This window comes from Podarcis filfolensis (genome assembly GCF_964270895.1).
Source record: "Podarcis filfolensis genome assembly, chromosome: 2".
NCBI lineage: Eukaryota > Metazoa > Chordata > Lepidosauria > Squamata > Lacertidae > Podarcis > Podarcis filfolensis.
The window spans coordinates 52,933,665-52,954,965 of NC_139605.1; the positions used below are offsets into that span (position 1 = coordinate 52,933,665).

Genomic DNA, 21,301 nt, shown 5'->3' on the forward strand with positions numbered 1-21,301 from the left:
AAGAATAATGTTGCGGTATACATCTGTTACTGTATATCACATACTTCCACAAGTGAATTAATCTGCGTGCTTTTCTCCTTCTGTTCTCTGCAGGAATATCTGGATGTTCTAGGAAGACCCATGGTCTTGGCAGGGAACAAAGCAAAACAGGTTCAGTGGACCAATGTCTATCGGGATGCTTTGGTAAGTGAAATAACTTTATGAGTTCCCACAACTGGTCTTTTGCTTTTCATTTCTTTTCTCCTGTTTGTAAGGTCTACCCATCCACTGCAGTGTAATTTGTCCTACTTAATTTATTTTATGTCACATACCTCTTCAGTGTCCCAAGTCTGACATTCCCAAGTTGGTATCTTCTCCAGTTTCCTTCAGGAAACAGGCTCTGCGGATTCCACTGTACAGTGGTATACACAAGACATAATAATTTACACCTCCCAGCATGGCCCGTCTCCGTGTTTCAAGGCCATTGGTTTGCACAATATAATTGACAGTGGGCAATGGAATAAAAATCAAAGCTCCCTGTGACTTGTTTCAAGTTTTTTTGGGGGGTTTTAAAGAGAGATTTGATCATAGATCTCCTATGTCACACCTATTTGACCCTTAGGAGTATGGAGCTATTTAGATAACTGTGTTTATCATATTTTCTTGCTTTTGACATTTGATAGGGTCTGGGCTTGGTCATAACAGGCACTCTGCCAGTGTTCAACCTCACTGAAGATGGCAGCAGTGAAAGGAAGGTATGTTTTCTTCCTGCAATATCCCCCACCCTGATTTTGACCTACTGCTGATACTCTTCTTGCTCATATCCACAACAGTTAGCCTGCTGTGAAGTATGTGTTTGTGTGACAGAGAGAGGCTCTAGCATCCAAACAAAGGTTTGTTTTGTTCTTTGCCTTCCATGTAGATGTCACTGATACCTTTAAACAAAAAATGGTAGTCAATTGTGGAGTCAATTCAAAATCAGTCAATCTGAATCAGCCAAGTATAGCATCTCCCTGCCAAATTTTATGACATTCAAAAGACGTAAACATGGGCTAAGATTATAAATGATGAAGGGGCAGTTGGCTGGGATTTTTCCAGAGCAAATGCAAGACAGTCAGCCCACCAGCTGACCACCTTCTTGTCCTGTGTTTATTGTTTATGTACATCAGCATCATACCTTTATGACCAGGGCTGCGTGCCAAACCAATATAGTGTTTATTTATTAAAATTTGTTAACTGGGAAGGTACCTGAAGTTAGGAGTGGCATAAATTCCTCCTTCAAATGACAGGTGAGCAGTAAGCATTTTAAAACATACTAGTGTGCGTATAATCTACAATACTGCACAAAGCAGAACTTCACCCAGTTATTTCTGTATTCAATACCGTGTACTGTGTCAAAGTCCTGGGGTGGATAGTGCCCTGTAAAATCACTGGTTTGGGTGCAGCTGTATCACTGGAGGAAAAGAAAAGCTGCATCTTCTATGGGTCAACCGGAAGGAATGCTGTGCTATTGTTTATAGAAGAACACCTTAGAGAGTGATGGGTCAGAAACAGACATGGACACTAACTACGTATGAGATACAGAAGTGTGAATAGTGTAGGAGCTCCCTATGCTGCAGCATTGCTAAAGCTAGGTAGGGCACCGACCTAGAGGAGAGATCACTGAAATCTCCTTTCTGCATTCCCAGAGAAGAGCAGTTGGTGATGGTGGTAGTAGTAACAGTAACAGGAGGAACAATAATAACAATCTGCTAATGTAATTGGCAGAGCCACAGAACCACCCTGATGCCTGCGTCGCTGTAGCTTCCCTGGGCAGGACTCGGGTGGCAGAAAGGAGAGGACTGCACAGGCATGCTGGGGGAGTCCAGCAGCAACAGCAGTCTTGGAAAGTCAGCTCCAACACACTACACTGTGTGTTGTGTGTGTGTTCCCCTGTTTGGAGAAGTTTTCAATGTTTAAGGCTGTATTGTGTTTTTAATATTCGACTGGGAGCTGCCCATAGTGGCTGGGAAAACACAGCCAGATGAGCGGAGTATAAATAAATTATTATTATTATTATTATTATTATTATTATTATTATTATTATGCCTATCAGCTTAAGTATTTCTGTTGGATTTTCTCACCCTGCAATGGCACCTGAATTCCAAAACAAACAAGCCCCACTAGACTGAGCACTAATGCCTCCCTTCTCCCCAGTGAGTAGAATCCCAGCATGTGTCAGCAGCCTGTCTCATTTGCCTTATGCTTCCCAATTCATGTTTGTTTAGATTTATTAGCAGTAATAGACCTGCCATGGCATTCTATAGCTGCTTTCTGTTAAACAGCCAACGATCTGTTTCTCAACTAGGTAAGCGACAAGGCCAAAGACCAAGCCATTTATTCTCCGGGGAGCCCAGTTACTGCCTCATAAAGCAGCATGGCAACTCCATTGCAGTCATTATCCCATGGCGTGCAGTGTAGCAGTTGGTATTGTGGCTTTTTGCAGGTGCAGGCATCGGTGTCTCTTTAAGAGGAGAATGTACTTGTCTTAAAGAAGCATGTGGTTAGGGTAGAAGAGCCTGATAAGGGACTGATACTGATTTCAGGGCCCTTGTCAGTCACTGGATTCTGTTTACTGTTGCAATTAGTTTGCTTTTAGCAGTTTACAGCTCCCTCATGGGCTGAACCACTGAGCTGCTGGGGGGAGCTTCAGTTCTCAGTGAGCTTCCATCCTCCAGCTGAAACCACCTGGGCGGGCCATTGGATCCTGCTGGACAGGAAAGAATATAAGATGGCTTCCAGCTCCAGTTGAGCTTTGCTCAGTTGAATGTGTCCCACATCCAGCCAGCCAGCCATCCTGTTTACCTAATACCATGAGAGAGAAACTGTAAGGGTAGGTCCAAATGACACCGTGATTTGTCTACATTGTAATGCTTGCACAGTACATAAGCTGAGTTAGTCTTGGAAATGCTCAAGCATTTTGTGGATCGCCATGCCATCATTTTACTTCATTTGGGAAGGCTGTGCAATCCAGATGCGTGCATGTGAAAATTAAAAGGAAATCATATTGATTTTCCCATGTAAAAAGGGGGCTGCTGAGTCTTCTTATCATACACTCCATGTGATTATTTTAAATATTAGTTTAAAAATGAGTATATGTGTTTGTGAAAGAGAGAGAGAGAGAGAGAGAGAGAGAGACATATTATTGAGTCTAGGTGTATAAGTGGGATGTCAGAGAAAGGAGGTTCAAATGTGAAACATTTGGAATAGTGAAGTGTCATCCCACCATCCTCTTCAACCGGGGATCTCCCTCATCTTGCACAAGTATTACACTTTTCCCCTGTATGGCTTGGCTATGACAAGTTATCTCCTGTCCTTCTCTTTATATCAAGGACATGGGGGCAAATAAAAAACTACATCACTATTGGATGGCATCTACGTTGTCCACGACTTCAGTCTCTTGAATATAACTGCTTTTGCTGCTTGTGTTTTTTCAGAACCAGCTCATCCTCGGTGTTGTGGGGATTGACGTGACTCTGAACGACATCAAGAAGCTGACGCAGCGATACAATGTGCGTAAGGAATGGATTCCTTCCCTCAGAGTGGCATTCTTCCACCCGCCAGTCCCTGCAAAGTCTCAGCCGTGATAAAGAGCAAGCAGGCGGGGAAGAGAGGCATCTTTGGGAATTAGCATGAGGTTCACATTTGCACAGAATTCTCCTAATTGCTTCCTGCACTCCAGTTCCAAATCAGCCCCACCTATCTGATAGTCATTGCTTCTTCTGCAATGAGAGAATTGGAAAAAAACAAACCCGTTTAGAAGGTCTTAGGTGTCTGTTCTGTGCTTGGGTTGATTAATGGAGGAGGGACAGAGGTCTGTAGAGATTATCTGTGGCAGTGGCATGGGAACTTTGATGCAATTCCGCTCTTTCATCTTGAGCTGTAATTTGTTTCTCTTGTTGTCCTCCCATCCAGTTAGGGGCCAACGGCTATATATTTGCTATTGATCTGAATGGATATCTATTGCTACACCCAAATCTGAGACCACAGGTAAGTGCAGTTTTCCCCTCCTTTGAATAACCATTGCCACCCACCACCCCCAAAAGATAAGGTGACTTTCCATCCCATTTACCCCACAAAATGAAAGTGTGTCTGTTTGGCATCATCTGCTCTCTGTCGCCGCTTTTCACCACACCATTCACTCAAATAACATTTCCATAGGTCATTGCCATGTTTTCCTTCAAACATCAATGTAATAAGCAGTGACTTGGTGCAAAATTCTCTTGCTATTATGCAGAGGGTCGATATACCTGCCTACAGCTGGATTGCTGTCTAGCTGCGAACAAATGATTAGGTGGGAATATTAGTGATGACAATTTGACACCAGATTGAAAGTAGTTCCAAACAGCTATCACAAACAAGTGAACTGTCCATATTCAGCCACAGATTTGCCACCAAAAAGCAAACATGTGCTTTCTCTCTGTTGATGGTTGTTGTTGTTATTGAACAACAGTCAACTATTTGCCTAATTATTTAAAATCAATATGTTGAATTCAGCCTTTTGCACTTATCCAGCTCCTGCCCTTTCTATTTCTATGGCCCTTCTTTTTCCTACATCTTTTGTGAAGTTTCTTCTCTTCCATCCATCTCTTTTGGTACCTGCCCTCATGATTCCTAGCTCTTAACATCCCTAGATCACTACCTTTCCAGCCTCCCTGCAGCACACACCTTTTTTCTATTCTCCCATCTAATGTGGATGCTTTTCTGATCTTGAACTATATTCACAGTCATGGCATAGACTCACAAAGCCTTCCCCTAAAGTCTGAACTAAGAGCAGAAACATGCTGTGATGTCACAGAATGTTCACTAATATTTTAACTGCTGAGAGGTTTGACTAGCTATTTCCAATCAAAATGTGAAATTCAGCCATTCTCATCTCCACTTTTCTTAGCAACATAAAAGAATCCTTTTTGCTTTAGACCCTGCTAAAGGGATTTCCACATTATTCTGCCTCCATGTCTTTCTCCTCATCCATCCTGGGTTTCTCTCCAGAGCTCATACCTGTGCACAGCTCTTCCTGTCTCCAGCAACACTCTGTGGTTTTATGTTTTTATTAACCTTTCACATATACATTTTGCACTTACTTTCATTTCCATTTTATAGCACTTCCTCATCAGTAGCTTAATGATACAGGTTGGACTGCAAAAAGCTGAATTGCCCATATGTGGCAAGAGTGGCAAGATGCCAAACAGGATGGGATTCCTGTGCCTTTAAAAGTTTTGTGGAATAGAATGTTTCACTTTTCTCACCCTTGCATGATGACTATTAAAGATTAAAGATAATTTTATTAGGCCCACTCATTTTAAAAGTATGTTTTCTTACAAATATTTTATTTTATGTAAACCACTTAGAGGTGTTTTCTTTTATTAAGCAACATATACCGTATTTTTCTGTGTATAAGACTATATTTCCCCCCAATTTTTTAAAGTTTAAAATTGGGGGTCATCTTACAAACGGAATGTTTAAAATATTTATTTCTTAATTTGGGGCTCAAAAAATAGGAGTCATCTTATACATGGGGGCATCTTATACACGGAAAAATATGGTAAATCTTGTTAAATAAAATAAAATAAATAAATACACAGCAGCACTATTCTCTTTTGCACTTGGTCACTATGTCCTAAAAAATAAGGTTACTAGGAAGTCTGGGTAAGGACTGGGATCTGGGCCTCCCTGCATTATCTGCCGCACCAAGAAAGTCTCCAGTTAGCTGTGTAAGCAGGAAGCCCTTCTGTATCTGATAGTTCATCAGAATTATAGGCTGATACAAGCAAGCCATTAAAGGGCAAATCGAATGTTTTCAAAAAGTGGGAGATTAAGACTAGGAGAAAACCCCATTGAACTCAGTGGGATGTGGGCAAGGAAAATCAGAGAGTGATTAGACATGCAAAGGATTGTCCTGTAAGGGTGTGCCAACAGATGGAGCATTTCCATCTGCCAATTCTCTGAGGCTAAATGTAGACCATCAACAGATTTCTCTGTGGCTGCATGTCTCACTCCTACCAGCTGCCTCCATGTGTGCCAAACACTCCGACCCAAGAGCCGGTGAGTACCTTGGGTGTCAGCCAGTCTGTTAGCAGAGGGGGAGGATCTCATCATCTCCCTCAACAACAAATTGCCCAGACTGATGGAAGGCAGCAGCAATAAGAGATTTCATATCAGCCAGAGGCATGAGTTGGCCCTGGAGCGGCTCTTGTCTTCTCAGGAGAGGAGGATTATGGTCTGTGATGTTCAGCAAACAGAGAATCAGTATATGATCTGCAGGACTCCCATTGTGCAGTGTGTGTAGATGGGTACAGTCTGCTTCTCGCAACTGTGACTTCTCTGCTTGTTCGTTCTTTGCTTGTATTTGCACAACCTATTTGTTTTAACATGGCGGATGAATGATGACTGGGGAAACTGGGCAGGGCTGGTCCTAGGTGCTTGGGAATTAAATTAATCTAGAGTTCAGCTAATTATTCACCACTCCAACGCTGGGAGCCATTTGCTGTACTTAATGAGGAGCAGGAAATGGTGTTCTTGTCAGCCACAGAGCGCTAATTGCCACCTCTCAGGGACGTGATATATGGACTTCCCTTCTACTCCTGGCAGGTGTAGACAGGAATTAGCTGGCCCCTTTTTATGAAATATTACTTCCTTGGGATATTAAACACGCACACAAGAAGGAGTGAGTGAGGAGCCCCAGGCTAATTTATCTCAGGGGACGCTCTACATCTATCAGGGTGGGGCAAGGAAAACAGGCTTCCAGCTCAGATACCGTTCAGATAAATCTATCATTAAGAGGCCAGCCAGGAATTAGGGCACTGAGAAATGGCAGCGATCAGAGTGAGATATGTTTCATTGGCATAAACTTCCAACTCAGTTCATCAGTGTTATTAATGGGCAAGTGATGTGGCAGAGACGGACAGAAAGAGCCCCAATTTATTCACTTGCCTCAGTCTCACTCTGATCAATAACCATTTAAATTGCTCAGCAGAGTAGCACCACCACCACCACCCAAGACTCGATGCATTTTCTGTTCTTGGCCTGAACTCAGTCAACTTTTGCACAAGTATCTCTCTTCAGGTAGAACCACCATTTCATCTTGGCACACTCAGCCCTAGTTAAATTACCTTTTTGTTGAATTTCTATACTGCCCTTCATCCAAGGATTGCAGGGTTGTTCACAATATAAAAACACAAAACTATATAGCATAGTAACAAACAAAAACAATACCCCCCCCGACACACAAGCAGTTTAAAAGACCATAGATAATTTAATTCGCCAAAGGCCTGGGAGGAGGAGTGTTTTTTCCTGATGCTTAAATATAGGTAACGAAGGCACCAGGTAGGTCTCCCTGGGGAGAGCATTCCACAAACTGAGCTACCGCAAAAAAAGGTCCACTCTCATATTGCCACCCTCCAGATTTCTCATGAGGGAGGCCCATGAAAAAGGGCCTCAGATTATGATTGCAGAGTCCAGGTTAGTTCATTAACTTTGTATGTCCTTGCTATCAATGGGGGAGGGGGGGAGGGGAGGCGCTTGAGGATGAGAGAGACCTTTTTTGGTGAATTCTGTGCTTCTATTTTCTCAACTGCAAAATGTAAGGAGGGGGGAGAATTCCAGGAACCTGTGACCCTGGACTTCCTTGATGCTGAACTAGAGGACGAGAACAAAGAGGAGGTAAGTGAAACCTTGGAGGTGGGGTCTGTTCTGTTTTAGGAAGTCCATTGTTTTGGAAAGTGTGAATTATGTGGGTTCACCTTTAAATGTGAACTGAATCGAAGGTTTACCCCATCCTTATCAAATATTTTCATGTCTGTTTTGCCTCATACCATAGTAATCAGTGATCAAAGAGGGCTTCTTGCCCCATGTACACATGATGTGTATATAGGGAGTGTGCAAGCTGCTACATGAAAGTGTTATCTGCATAGGAATTGCCACACATGAAACAGCCCTTAGAGGCCTGGCCATGTATCCCAGGTTACAATCCTGATGCATTTTCACAGAACTTGCATATGGGATCTGTTCCTTGGCCAATGAAAAATGGTGCCCTGTGTTTATGCCATAACTGAGAGATTGCACAGGGAGAAGGGTAGGGAGCATCTTGGGGTATAAATCCCATCTCCATCCTTGAGACTAGCATTCTGGACTTTCTCAGCATCCAGTTGGAAAACATGGGTAGAGAACTCTCATTTTAATTACCTATCTTAGAATATTAAAACAGTTTTCTAGAGAGGTAAGAAATATGTCCTATTGCTATGTGCAACTTCTGGCACTCAGCCATGTGCAATGCCTCCTTTCACATCCTTCCCCCCCGCCCCCCACTCCAGATCCGGAGAAGCATGATAGATGGATTTAAGGATCAGCGATACATCAAGACTCTGGTCAAGTCCCAAGATGAGGTAAAAACTTGTGGTGAACTTTCAGATTGTTTAGCAAAGATAAGAGTGAATTGGTCTGTGTAACTAGGAGTTTTAAAAGACAGGATCAGTTTGCCTGGTCCTTAGTAGAGAAGGAATGCATGAAGGTTGGGAGTAAGCATAAAAACCCTTGAAGTTGACTTATATTGAGTTAACCCATTAGCCCATGTAGACCATTCAACTAGTGGGCCACAGCCTGATCCACTGTAGGTTGCAACAGAACCACTACAACCATTCAGATATATGGGGAAAGTTTAAGAAATGAGTCCCCAATTGCATGTTTGGGTTAAAAGTGGGTCCCAGGTCTGAAAAGGTTGAAGGTGGTTTTCTTCTCTGCCTGGTAATGGCTTTCCAAGTTCTATAGAAGAGGCTTTACCATTCTCTTTAATGGCTAGCTTAAAGGCACAAAATGACAAAAAACAGCTGTCGTTCAGGACTTGATCTTGGGTGAGAACACCAATCTGACTTGTATTTGCAAAACGTGAATGGAACAAGCTGGGAGATTATGACCTCCTTGGCTTTGTGCACCTTTTTTTTGGTACAGTGCCAACCAAGTTTGGAAAGCTTGGAAAGGTGTTACTGGAGTCTATATACATTCCATCTTCCTCTCCAGGGTGGTGGTTAAGTTGGATCTGGCTCCTGAATGCTTATACCTGGTTTTGGTTAATCAGGACCTGTTAGTGCTCAGCCGTTATGGAAGCATTTTCCTTGCCTGAGATGATTGCAGTGATTTGGGGCATTTTGTCATTGTTCTGGAAGACTGCAGTATATAGACGAAGTCTGCCTTGTCAGATGCAGTTCAGGATTTCATGGCAGCCATGGCGTTGCCCCAACATACCATTATCCCAACACTTGTGGTAAGCCATACTCTGGGCCTGGTGCTCTTGATTCAGCAGGATAGTGATCTGGATTTGGATAGGATTCTGTTGGCTCATTTGTCATGGTTAGACCAGTTCCTTATAAGATTTAGACTTTCACTGACTATGTATTTCCACAAGGATTGGGAATCTAGTAGGATGGCTCTCTCTCAGAGGTTGATGGATCCAGATGGATTCCTGAGACCACTGGGGCAGTTTCCAGTCTGCATTCCTGGAGCTTCTATATAGATTCTAATCACCCAATGGGATACAGAGATGAGAGTAGTAGTAAATTTAGAAGGGCAGGCACACATCATGACAGTCTCCATAGCCATCTCCCATAGCTGGAGTCTGCAGCTCTGCTGCCAAGTTGATTCACTGCAGGACTGCATGATTTGAAACCTCAAATGACACCTTGAAACAATAGTTTCTGCTTCAGCTTCTGGGGACTTTGTACTGAAAAAGAAATTGCTGCCCTTGTGGTACAATCAGCGTTGCTGGAAACAGTAGTGGAAGCCATCATTTTTCAGCATTGTTTGAGGCTTCAGTTTCATGCAATGTGGCAGTGAGCTAGCAGCACAGCTGCTGGCTTGCCAATTTACTAGTAGAGAGAGAGAGAGAGAGAGAGAGAGAGAGAGAGAGTGCAAAAGCTGTTCTGGATTATTACATCATCATTCTGGGTTTTGATATCGATCCAGAGTGGCACCATGTTCATGCAGTTTCCACAATTGCTCCTAGGCAGGCTCTTACATTGACTTGAACCCAACCAGCTCCTTTGTTTTCTGAGTAGCCTAAGAGCTATGAAGCAATTGGGAAGACTTCTAGAATGCAGGTTTTGGAAGACTCAGTGTCAATCTAAATGAAAGAACGTAAAGGACTGGTTACAATGAATATTCTTTAATTTTTATTTTGAATTAATATTGGTGTTTTTACTATTTTGCAATAGTTTTATTAAAGCATGGAAGAAATAATAATAATAATAATAATAATAATAATAATAATAATAATAATAATAATAATAAATGCTCTCACTCTTATTTCTTCACCTTTGACCTTCCAGAGATACATAGATAAAGTCTATAGGACCTATACCTGGGCTCCTATCAAAAGCACAAACTACAGGTAAGGAGCTAACAAGAAGCAGCATGGAGTAATAGCTTCCCTCGTCCTATTCAGCTGAACCTCCACCATGAATGGTGATCCGAAAGAGTGCTTCAGAATCTCAAGAGAGCTATTTAGGAGGAAGTAGGGATCTCTGCCTCCAACAGTGGAGGTAGAATATAGCCAGTGTGGCTAGTGGCTGATGTAGATCCAATGGATCTGGCTCGCATCTCTTCATCAGCACCAGGATGCTGCTCAGGATGGTGTCTAGACAGATACAGTTTATTGATTGATTGATTGATTGATTGATTGCATTTATATTCCACCTTTCCTCCAAGGAGCTCAAGGTGGCATCCATCGTTCTCCTCCTTCCCCATTTTATCTTCACAACAAGCCTGAGCCAGTAATGATGGGTTGTTCCTTAGCTGTCCAGTCCATGGCTGCAACACCTGTAATATCAAGAATCTTGATTTACATCTTAACTTTCATTATTCGCACCTAAAAATAGTAAGATTTGTAAAGAAATGATTTGCGGAGGGGGGTACACTTTCTCAGCCTGTATGACACATACAGCTTTCACATTTTACAGCTTTACTATTCAACTAGGAAAAACAAAATGAATATAGTCAGCTTTTTAAAAAATGTAAGGCTTGCTTTTTCTGTTCTTGCCATTTGATTGTGCTTCTCATAATCCTATGTGATGCTTATATTTGTGACAAAAACCCAGCAGTTGGCAATAATATCCGTTATTAAGCTGGTATAAAGTTTTAGGCAAAGGAGCTTTATTCAAAGTGGAGTCATAGTGGGGCAATGATATAATGACTTTCTGAATAATTTTGAAGAGTTACTCCCACATGTAAAAAGATCCATGAGGCTGCATGGATAGATAAATAGATAACTAGGATTTAGTAGCAAATTGCCTTATAGTATTTTCCATACCCCTCATTTAATAATAAACTCTAGTGCTGGCAGAGTAGAATACAACACACGATTAGCAGAACCTATCCAAAACCAATGGGGTGTCAGACAATTGGGCAAAAATAGCTATTCAATGACAGTAAGTGAATAATGGCAGTCCTGAGAAGAAGTACTGCAGAATCCTTATCTTGATGGATCCACTGAAAAGGTTTAAGCATCTTTGTTCTTGAGGAGCTGTGCATTGCACTGCATTGTATGCACACCCATTGTTATAAGATGTGTGGAAATGCAATATGGGGAAAGGTAAAATGCAGCTATTTCTAATGCACAGTGCCCTTCTCAGTTAATAATAATGCATTTTAAAAGAAACATGCTTATTTTTGTGCATTTAAATTGTGACGAAAATTAGAGAGCTGCCCTACTTTAATGGTAGCTCGAGGCATCGTTTTGAGTACTGAAGCCTGAAAGTGTTTGGTGAGGCTGCCACCTAGTGCACAGTTGTTTGTTTCAAATACGCATATTCCCCAGGGATTTCCTAGTGCAGTTGATGTTGACATTATAAAGCGCAATAACTTCTTGGCCTATTTGAGACAGAAGAACCTGTCCAGCCCAGCTACATAAGCAAGTGTCCTTCTTATCCTAGAGTTGCTTTAAGACTCCCACACTCCCTTCAGCCCCAGCCATCATGCCCAACGGTCAGCGGTGATGAGTGTTGTTGTTCAAAAACACATGAAGGGCACCAGATTGGGGAAAGCTGCCCTGAAGAATAGATGTACAGAATTAGAAATGTGCCTTGTTTGTTGTGCATCTCCATATATTTTCTTAATAACTGTTGCATAAAAGCTTTGCTGGTCTCAGGCCGGGTTCTGTACCTGCTGTGGCTGAGGGACCCCATTATGAGGAAGTGCTTGTAAGCCCTGGCTCCTTGGAAACCCCAGACAGAAGTCGATGCCTGTTCTCATCTCCTCTAATCTGTGTTATTATCTCTTTGGCTCCACTGCACCCCCATGCCTCAGTTTGTGCCGCAAATAAAGGTCCAGTTTATCCGCCCCTTGAGAAGGTGATAGTTAAAATACACTATGCTCCATTCCTGACAGATCCAAAGGTCATCCTGTGTCAATAGCTCACTAAAGTACTATACTGGGTGGTCAATATATTACATCCCTGCTCTTGTTTTTGCCCATGTCTTCATCCATCAATTGCTAGCAACTGTACAAACCATTTTGTGCTTAACTATCACAGCAATTTCAGAAACACTCTTTTTCTCTCTCTCCCCTTTACCAGCCTTGGTTTGGTCTTGCCGCACTACAACACGTATTACATTCAAGCTATCCTCAACGACCAGATTCTCCAGGTGAAGTGTAAGTAGATACTTCCCGTTTGCTGTTGGCCTGTCGCGTGCTCTGTGACCCTGAACCCACCAGCTAGCCTAAGGATGGCTAATAAGAGAAAACAAAGCGCCAGAGTCACTTTTTACAACGTTTATCAAATGAAAAATAAGAGCAACCCTACACATAGAAGAAGAGGAGGTTTCGTTTTATTCCTGGAAGAATAACGCAGGCTTCCCGGGGATGTGAAGATTTCCCGTGACACTTTGCATAAAACAAACTAAAACCTTTAAAAAACATCCAGGGGAGATGAGGTTGAGTTGCTGCTTTAAATGCTTTTTATGTACCAGGTGATAACTCTGTAGCAGCCAGTTAATTTGAAAGCTGGGAAAGTTTGCATGTTTTGTTTTGTTTGTTTCAAGCCATTATTATTTTTATTTAAATTTTGGATTTATTTTTTCCTAACTAATTTACAATTAATCTGTGTACTTGTGTGTTAGCCTACCCTTGTGTGTGATCCTGGGCCCTACTCTCTCATCGCAGGGTGGGATGGACTTCCAAGGGCGTCTCTAACATCCTGCTCTGAGTGATTCTGGCTGTGTCTCTTTTTCTTCCTGTGTTTATCCCTCTGTCTCTGTAATCTCTCTCCTTTCTCATCTTTTTCTCTCTTTCTTTTCCTTTACCTTCTGTAAGTCCCATACTACACGCATGCACACACTGCATTACTTGTAGTTGCTCAAAATTTCATTCTTAAAGGAGTTCCTTACCACTTGAATAGCAGATTTTATGTCAAATAGTGCCAATATCTTCCAAAGTGCTTCACTTGATAACTCTGATCTGGTTATCAACATGTTAGCTTTTATTTAAATAAAGTGTAACCCATCTTCAAAAAAGACATTGAGGCTGTGATTCTGGGTGCACTTACCTAAGAATAAGTCCCACTGAACTCAGTGAGGTTTACTTCTGCATAGTATTGCACTGTAAAACATTTTTTTAAAATCCATAGGTGGTTTTCAAATAAGTTTTACTCAGAGTAGAACCACTGAAATTGATGAACATGAGTAATATAGGTCACTGGGTCTAGCAGAGTAAAACGTACTCCTATGTTGGCTGTATTTGTCTCTGAAGGAGATTCAACACAGCGATCATCCTAGATTCTGGACTTTACACTCATGTTAAACTCAAAACATGGACTGAAAGTTAATTCAACAATTCATGATAGTCTTCCTGAATAATGTTGTATATTCTTTTAATATACCCATGTCTTACTTTCCATCCACATAAAAAAGCTACTGTTTTAGGGGAAAATATCCTAGCAATCCTATTTCCTCGTATGATAGATATTAAAACATAGAACATTTCTAAGTGATAGGTACTTTCAAATAAATAAATGCTCCCATATATTTTCTTTGGTGGTACAGTACCATGAGAGGACAGTACCAGCATGTATGAATCAAATAAGGTTCCCTGCATGTTCTAATCAGTCATTTTCTTCCTGCCTGCTCATGCCTCCATGAGTATACTATATGATCTCAGCGAGACAGCATCTCCCACAAACACCTAGAACAGAGGGTGCCTTTTCTCCCTGGTGGTTCCCTGGAAGATCCTGCTCTGGCCACTGTGTTCTGGGTTTTATGTCCAGAAGTTACATCATCTCCTTCAGAGAAGGGCTTGCATTCTAAATAGCACAGTGGTTGTTCAGTCCCTGAAATCCACTGTTGTCTGATTCAAGCTCAGTAATGAAACTGGAGAGAAGGGATCTGTCAATATCACAGCCAGACCAGGATGGTGGCTCACAGAATTATTCTGCAGCATTGGTGCCCAGGACTTAATGTGCAGCTTTAGGCACTTTTTATGTTTCCTTTCTCAACAGCACTGGTTAAGGCATGATCCCACCTTATCTGGGGCAGCCTAGAGTAGCTACTCACTGGCTCCCTTAGAAAGGTAGGACTCTGCTTTACACTAAGTCAGGCTGTTTGTCCATCTGACTCAGTACTGTTGACACTGGCTGGCAGTGGCTCTCTGCGGTCTTGGACAGGGGTGTTTCCCAGACATATCTGCAGGTGCCAGGGATTAAACCTGGAGCCTTTCACTTCCAAGGCATGCGCTCTACCACTGAGACACAGCCGCACCCCTGAATGTTGTGTTGAGTTTAATATACAGATGTGGTGACATTTTCCACCATCGCTATCACCTTTGGTCCTTCCAGAACCACTGCTAGTGGCTACTCCTGCTGCACCCACACCTTCTTAGCAAGTTTCCCATTTCTTTTTAAAGTGGTCATATAGTTTCCTTCCATGCAGCATAATCTGAGGAGGAAGGGTGGGGCTCAGACTTTTTGGTTGTGTTTGCAAAAGAAAATTAAGAAATAATAATAGAAAAAGGACCCCTGGACGGTTAAGTCCGGTCAAATTCAACTATGGGGTACGGCGCCCATCTCGCTTCAGGCCAAGGGAGCTGCCGTTTGTCCACAGACAGGTTTCTGGGTCATGTGGCCAGCATGATTAAACCTCTTCTGGCACAAGAGAACACCATGACAAGTGCCAGAGTGCACAGAAATGACATTTACCTTCCTGCTGCAGTGGTACATTTTTATCTACTTGCACTGGTGTGCTTTCGAACTGCTAGGTTGGCAGAAGCTGAGACCGAGCAACGGGAGCTCACCCCATTGTGGAGATTCGAACCACCAACCTTACGATCAGCAAGTTCAAGAGGCTCAGTGGTTTAGACCACAGCGCCATCAATAATAATAATAATAATAATAGCCAGACCTTCTCTCCACAAGTGGTCTGTTTCCAAGGTTCCTCCACCTGTAAGGTTCTCTTCCTGAAGACAGGTGCACCCACACACTTCACAAACAGACCCAGGCTCACCACACCCTTGCCCTCTCTTTTGTCCCTTTGTTTCTTTTCCTTTTCCCTCTCTCTTTCTCTCTCTCTCTGTATGTATCCTTTGTTAATCTTGAATTTTGCATGGTCTGCTAACTCAGTAAGAACATTTCTATATCAAGACTGTTGCAAACTGTTTGCTACTGAATTTCATTTTTTCTGTTGGTTATATAATATATATCTATTTATCTAGTTATATCTATACATTTTTTATTATTTTATTACTGTGGCCTTTTTATTGGTACTTTTATTATTCTTTTTTTAATTTTTGGTTTCTTTTTCATGTCGTTTTTTGCAAGAGGTTTCCTTTCGGTATGATTATGATACACAATATTTTTATTCAAACAGCCATTGAATAAAATATTGTTTGTACCCCTTCCCCTTTCCACCCAACCCCCCTTTTTTGTTTTCTGTTTTTTGTTTGTTTTTTCTTGCTTTCTCTCTCTGATGGATTCACACAGTACCAAGCAAATTGAAGGGCAAGTATTTTCAGTCTTAGACCACTCCCCTTCCACCACCCCCTTCTCCTCACCCGTGTCCAGTACCCCCACCTGTCACTCCAAACCTTCACCGTTCCCCCTCACCACTTACCCGGCCTGCTTGCCCATTACCTTGCCCGTTTGCCACACCTAACCTTGCAAACCACCACCAAACTGTTCCTCCCTGTCTTCTGCTCCTCCACTTCCTCCCCTCAAACTCGTTCACCCTTTTTTTGAAAGCAACATGTCTTGTTATGTTCATAATAGCTTCACCACTACTGATCTCCCCACTCCTTCCCTGTGCATTGCTCAGAGACTCAATCCGTTTAAGACGAGCCAACTTCATATGGAATTGTTATGTTTGAATTCAATAAGGTTTTTTGTAGCTAGTTTTAATATCCTGCTCTTCTTTCTCCCTGCAAAAATGCCTCCCTCACGCCCTTCCTTCCTTTCTCCTCTCCTGTCTCACGCCTACCCTACAAATCTTCTTCCCCTATCCTTGTCCCTGTGCTTTCCTTCCTCTTGAAGACAACTCAACCTGAATGGGACAGGGCTGTGCAGAGACCTTCAGACTGAGAAGTGTTTGGAAATGGAGTCCAATATCACTTCCGCAAGAAAATATTTAGGCTTATTGAGGACTGAAACAGCAGGGAAAGTAGAAATCTCAGGCAGGTCCACAGCGTGTGTAGGGATGGAGGAGGACTTCTTTTGGTCTGCATTTCCAAGCAAACAGACCTAATTCACACCTCCTGGATGGACACACAGATCAGGACATCAGAGTCCTTAGAATTTTGCAGGACAGGTCTCAACTATAAAAAAAATGCACCAGAATGCATTAAAATAAATACTTTAGGATAAAATGCATTTAGAAATGTGTGACTTAAGATAAATAGGGATTTAAAAATGTATTTTGTGATCAAATACTATTTAAGAACATAGTTGAACACTCATTTAAATACCAAGTTTCATACAAACCTTTAAAAATTCACAGATGAATTCACAAATGGGCTGGGCTGGACTAATGAGTAAAGGAATGTGAAATTGTCGTGGGCACATAAATCGACTGATCTGTCCATACCCTAGCTACATGCAGATCAAAGTTGTTTCCCCAAAAGACATAGCCCTCGCAAGTTGCAGCCAGCAACAATACTTCATTAACAATAACTGTCCCTTAGCTTTCCATAGATAAAGGGTACAGTGTGAAGATAATTTACTAAATTTGATGTGGTAAATTTCTCACAAGGGTCTTGATTCAGCACCTTCAGAATCCAGTTGCAGTCTATCTGGCACCTTAAGCTAAAACTGTTTTGCATCCTGTTTTGCATTTTGGGGGTTATAGATAGAGCCTGGGTCTCCATCGATTTCTGTTTCCTCCTTCTCTTGTGGGTCAAGTCCTGAGAATTGCAGAGCAGTTGCACTTCACTTTGAACACAAAATAGGATCTGCTGGTCATCTCCCCCAATTATGAACATGAATATGTGTACATGGGACATTAAGAATACCAGGAGACCTTTCTGGGTCTTGGAAGCTTTCCACGATAAAATTCCAAGGTCACTGTCTTGTTAACCTACACTGAGGCAGATTCTTTAGAATGTGGATCCCACTGTTATCAGGGTTCTGTATTGCTAAATAATGTGCTCAGCAAAGATGGGGAACCTGTGGCCCTCCAGATGCTTTGGAACTACAACATCCATTTATCCCTGACCATGGGCTCCAGCAACATCTGGAGAGCACCATGTTCCCCATCCCTGGTGCAGAGGAAGGTGCAACTTCAGCATCCACTGCAGCATTTCATCCAGCTATGGCATGAGCAGCAGAAGAAAGAGTTATTAAAGACTGCTCCGTAGCAAAAGCAAAATATTGACAATGAGGAACAAAGGCATCCTAGAGCACTCCTTATGTTACGGTCTGAGGCTGTTTGCACATTATCAGTTTAAAATGCAGCAAGGTCTCACTTTCCCCTTTTTGCTACATTTCAATTTGCATTTGCATGTCAGTGCAGTTGGATGAATTTCCAGGTCACCCACTGCCTGTCCACATCAGTGGGCATGGATGTCTTCATATGGTTTACGTTTTCCCAATTGGATTGAAGCTGGTTTGGGAGAAAACACATCCAAATACAGTGTTTCTGAAGAAACGGCAGGATAGATGTAGATCATGGCTAATGCCATGGGTACACAGCTTCATAAATCAGTGGTGGAAGTGCCCTGGGTGCAGAGTAAACAGAAGTGTGTACACAGCCCGGGTTACATGAAAGCCATGATTGGAACTCTGATTTTGGCAAGGGCAAAGCTGAAACAGGGACCAGCTATACTGTCAGTTATTCCCAGGGTTAAAGGTCCTTTAACGTGACCTGAGTTGGCAAAGTCTGTGCGGTGAAGAGTTTACCATTGACACAAAAGCAAAATGAATTGAATATGGAGAGCTATCTTCATGCATATGCTGCCCTCTGATCTTCTCAGTCATCCCTGTCACTACCCAAGGATACACGCATTCTTACAACCTGGACCAGTGGATCCAGAAACACAGAGATGTCCCAGTAAATAGAATTGGGGGGGGGGGATGGGGTTAAGCATACTGACTATTTCATCCATTTATGTTTTATGCCTTAAGGTGCCTAGCAGTTGGGAAGGTGTGTGCAGATAGACATAAAATAAGTGTTTGCCATAAACACAGAGTGGAAGGAAGAGACACTGTTCATGTACGGGTAGCTGGCACATTGTGGCGCCAAAGAGTTATCAGCAGGGACCTGACCTCAAGCACTAAGGTTCTGTCTGTCGTCATCAGCCCTGTTCTATCAGCATTGAGCTGCCTGTTCCCGGTGACCCTGTAATGGCAATGCTGATGGAATAATTACTTAGTGTTTTTGTATTCCTTTCCTCTTCCTCCTTTCATTGGCTTGTATCCAGACCCTGCCTTTTAGTCCTGTTCGAAAATAGCAGTCCAACCTATGGCTGTGCTGCCCTGACAAAGGGCCACGTATGTCTTGTAATGCATTGTGGGAGATATTGGTGGGGGAAGGAGAGGCGTTTTAGTGGTCTCACAATCAATGTCTTGATATGGATATGCTTGAACAGACAATTTGCTGCTAAGACAAATGCATAACTGTGGTAAGGTTGCTTGGACGGTGATTAAAAGTGAATGGGTGTCCTTCAGAGGAAAGCCTGCAACAGCTATCCCTCATTTTGTTTCAGCCACAAGAGTGGGCTATGTAGTCAAACAAAAGATGTTCAGATTGCTGAATGAAGAGCTAAAATACAATGATGCTACACGCTAGGGAGAATATACAAAAATGAGCAATAAATTTGACTGCTACTGTTCCTTCCATAGAACTAAGCAAAAATCCTATAAACTTCTTTAGGGTGATTGGTGTGCTTCATCTGTACCACCTTCTGGTTAAAATGTTGCTGAATTGATAAGATCCCCGATTGCTCTAATCGTCAAAGCAGAGCATTATAAATCTCATTCACTTTCTTGGGGTCTCCAGTGGCGAACACTGTTGAAGTGCAGAATGCTAGGAGAAGAAAGTCAAAGGAATTCATATATGAAATCGTTTTCCCTAGAGACATTAACATCCAGTTGTACAGATTTATTGGAGGCAGTCCTCTAAATATTCCTTCCCCCACCCTTAAGAATAAAAATAGCAAAATAGTTTTTTTGGGGGGGGGATTAAGTGGATTTTTATGTTAGAGATAATGCATATAATTTGCAGCACAGTTAAATAGTGGCTCCAACACTCTGTAGAGCAGTACTTCAGGTGTGGTGAAGGACATAAGCAGACAGGCTCATATAGCATGAAGAGAAGTGTGCTAAACTGTGTCTTGGACCTCAGGCAGCTGCCCATAAGCACACAGTTGCATTGTATTGCTCTAGGCACATTGTCAGCCTCTTTGGCTGCCTGAATCCTTTTGCTGCTCCTTTAGGAAAGCTGTGCAACAGGATGGGGAACCTATGACCCTCCAGATAATATTGGATTATTGGCCATGCTAGTTGGGGCTAATAGAAGTTGGCATCCAGCAGCATCTGGGGGGTTCCCTATTCTTGCTGTCCAGGGCTATTCTGCTTTTTATATATATATGGTTCAGATGCGGAAGAAGCAAAGGTATTAAGCTTTTAGTTGAACTGGGGAGCATTCAGCCCAGTGGAAGCTTCAACAGCATTGATTGTGTGGACCATGGAGGACTCTTACTGGAGCACATTCCAGACCGGCAGAAGAAGAGCAAGAGTGAGAGACTTTAACAGCTACCCACCTCCAGATTCCCATCCAGGGGGCTTCTCTCTCCACCACAGCCCCGTGAGTGACAGCAGAAGTGAGTCAGCTGGGGTGAGTGTCCAAACCCCTCCATTCCTGTGCTCTACAAGGAAGAGCCAGCAGGCACCCCAGGATGCTCTGATGAGGTGCATCTCCAGAAGGGACAATTCAGATCTGAGGGCTTTGCCAGAGGTAACATGCCCAACAGGTTGCCGCTGAAAGAGTGATGTCAAAGGGGATTGTCCCTTTAGGTCTTCCCTTAGGGCTGCTCACTGAGCATGGTATGGCAGTTAGCATATTCATTGGGAATGCTTACATTTTCTCTGATTAAGATAGGCATTCGGCCTTTGTCTGGACTGAGCCCATCCAATGATGGCAGGTGATATTTTAGTCAATCACATGTACCACCAGAAGTTTACCCAGTAAGAGTTGGTTATATTCCCTATTGGTAATATCATTAGTATCTTCCACTACGGTGAGAATAAGGTTCCATTGTTCCTTCGTGGTTACTCTGATTAATTCTGTAGCTCTCCAGCACTTTTTTTTATCCTCACTTGGCATTATGCTATATCCCTTAGAAGGGTTTTTTTTAAGTTAAGCCATTAATTTAGATTAAATTCTGGTGTGCAGTTAATTCTGTGTCCTCTTATGAGCTGTCACTATCCTGCTGCCAAGTGTGGAGTGTTAATTAATTATTGCTAATTGCTACTACGCTGTGGAGATGGTGATTAGAGCTCAGATGTGCCTGGCAGAGGTAGATGTTTGTGGACCAGGGTTAGATATAGGGGAGCTGGGAGATCTGGGAGGAGAGCAGTGAGATCTGCTAGGTTTCCATTAGTTAGAAAAATTCAATAATTTGAGTGGTGTTTTGTTTTTGTTTGTTTTTTAGTTCTCTATTGAGGCCTTTACTTCCAGGGAGCTCAGTCAGCCTTCCAATAATCCTTCATTTGTTTCTTTTAAAATAACAGGTCAGGCCAAAATAATATAGATACCATCCAATATAGATACCAGCCAGTGTGGTGTAGTGGTTAAGAGCGACAGACTCGTAATCTGGGGAA

General features: G+C 42.4%; 1 protein-coding gene across 4 annotated transcripts in view; it reads left to right on the plus strand.

The window, feature by feature from the left end:
• The window catches only part of CACNA2D2 (calcium voltage-gated channel auxiliary subunit alpha2delta 2), a 513,451-nt gene that overhangs the window by 455,948 nt on the left and 36,202 nt on the right, over positions 1-21,301 (plus strand). For 2 of the 4 annotated variants that reach the window (XM_083603285.1, XM_083603287.1), the window contains 9 exons: positions 94-183; positions 663-734; positions 3,456-3,530; positions 3,934-4,008; positions 7,606-7,680; positions 8,331-8,402; positions 10,338-10,399; positions 12,581-12,657; positions 15,974-15,991. In XM_083603285.1, coding sequence (XP_083459411.1) covers positions 94-183; positions 663-734; positions 3,456-3,530; positions 3,934-4,008; positions 7,606-7,680; positions 8,331-8,402; positions 10,338-10,399; positions 12,581-12,657; positions 15,974-15,991 — 616 coding nt within the window. The remainder of the gene's footprint in view (positions 1-93; positions 184-662; positions 735-3,455; positions 3,531-3,933; positions 4,009-7,605; positions 7,681-8,330; positions 8,403-10,337; positions 10,400-12,580; positions 12,658-15,973; positions 15,992-21,301) is intronic. The other 2 variants (XM_083603286.1, XM_083603288.1) reach the window with 1 other exon arrangement.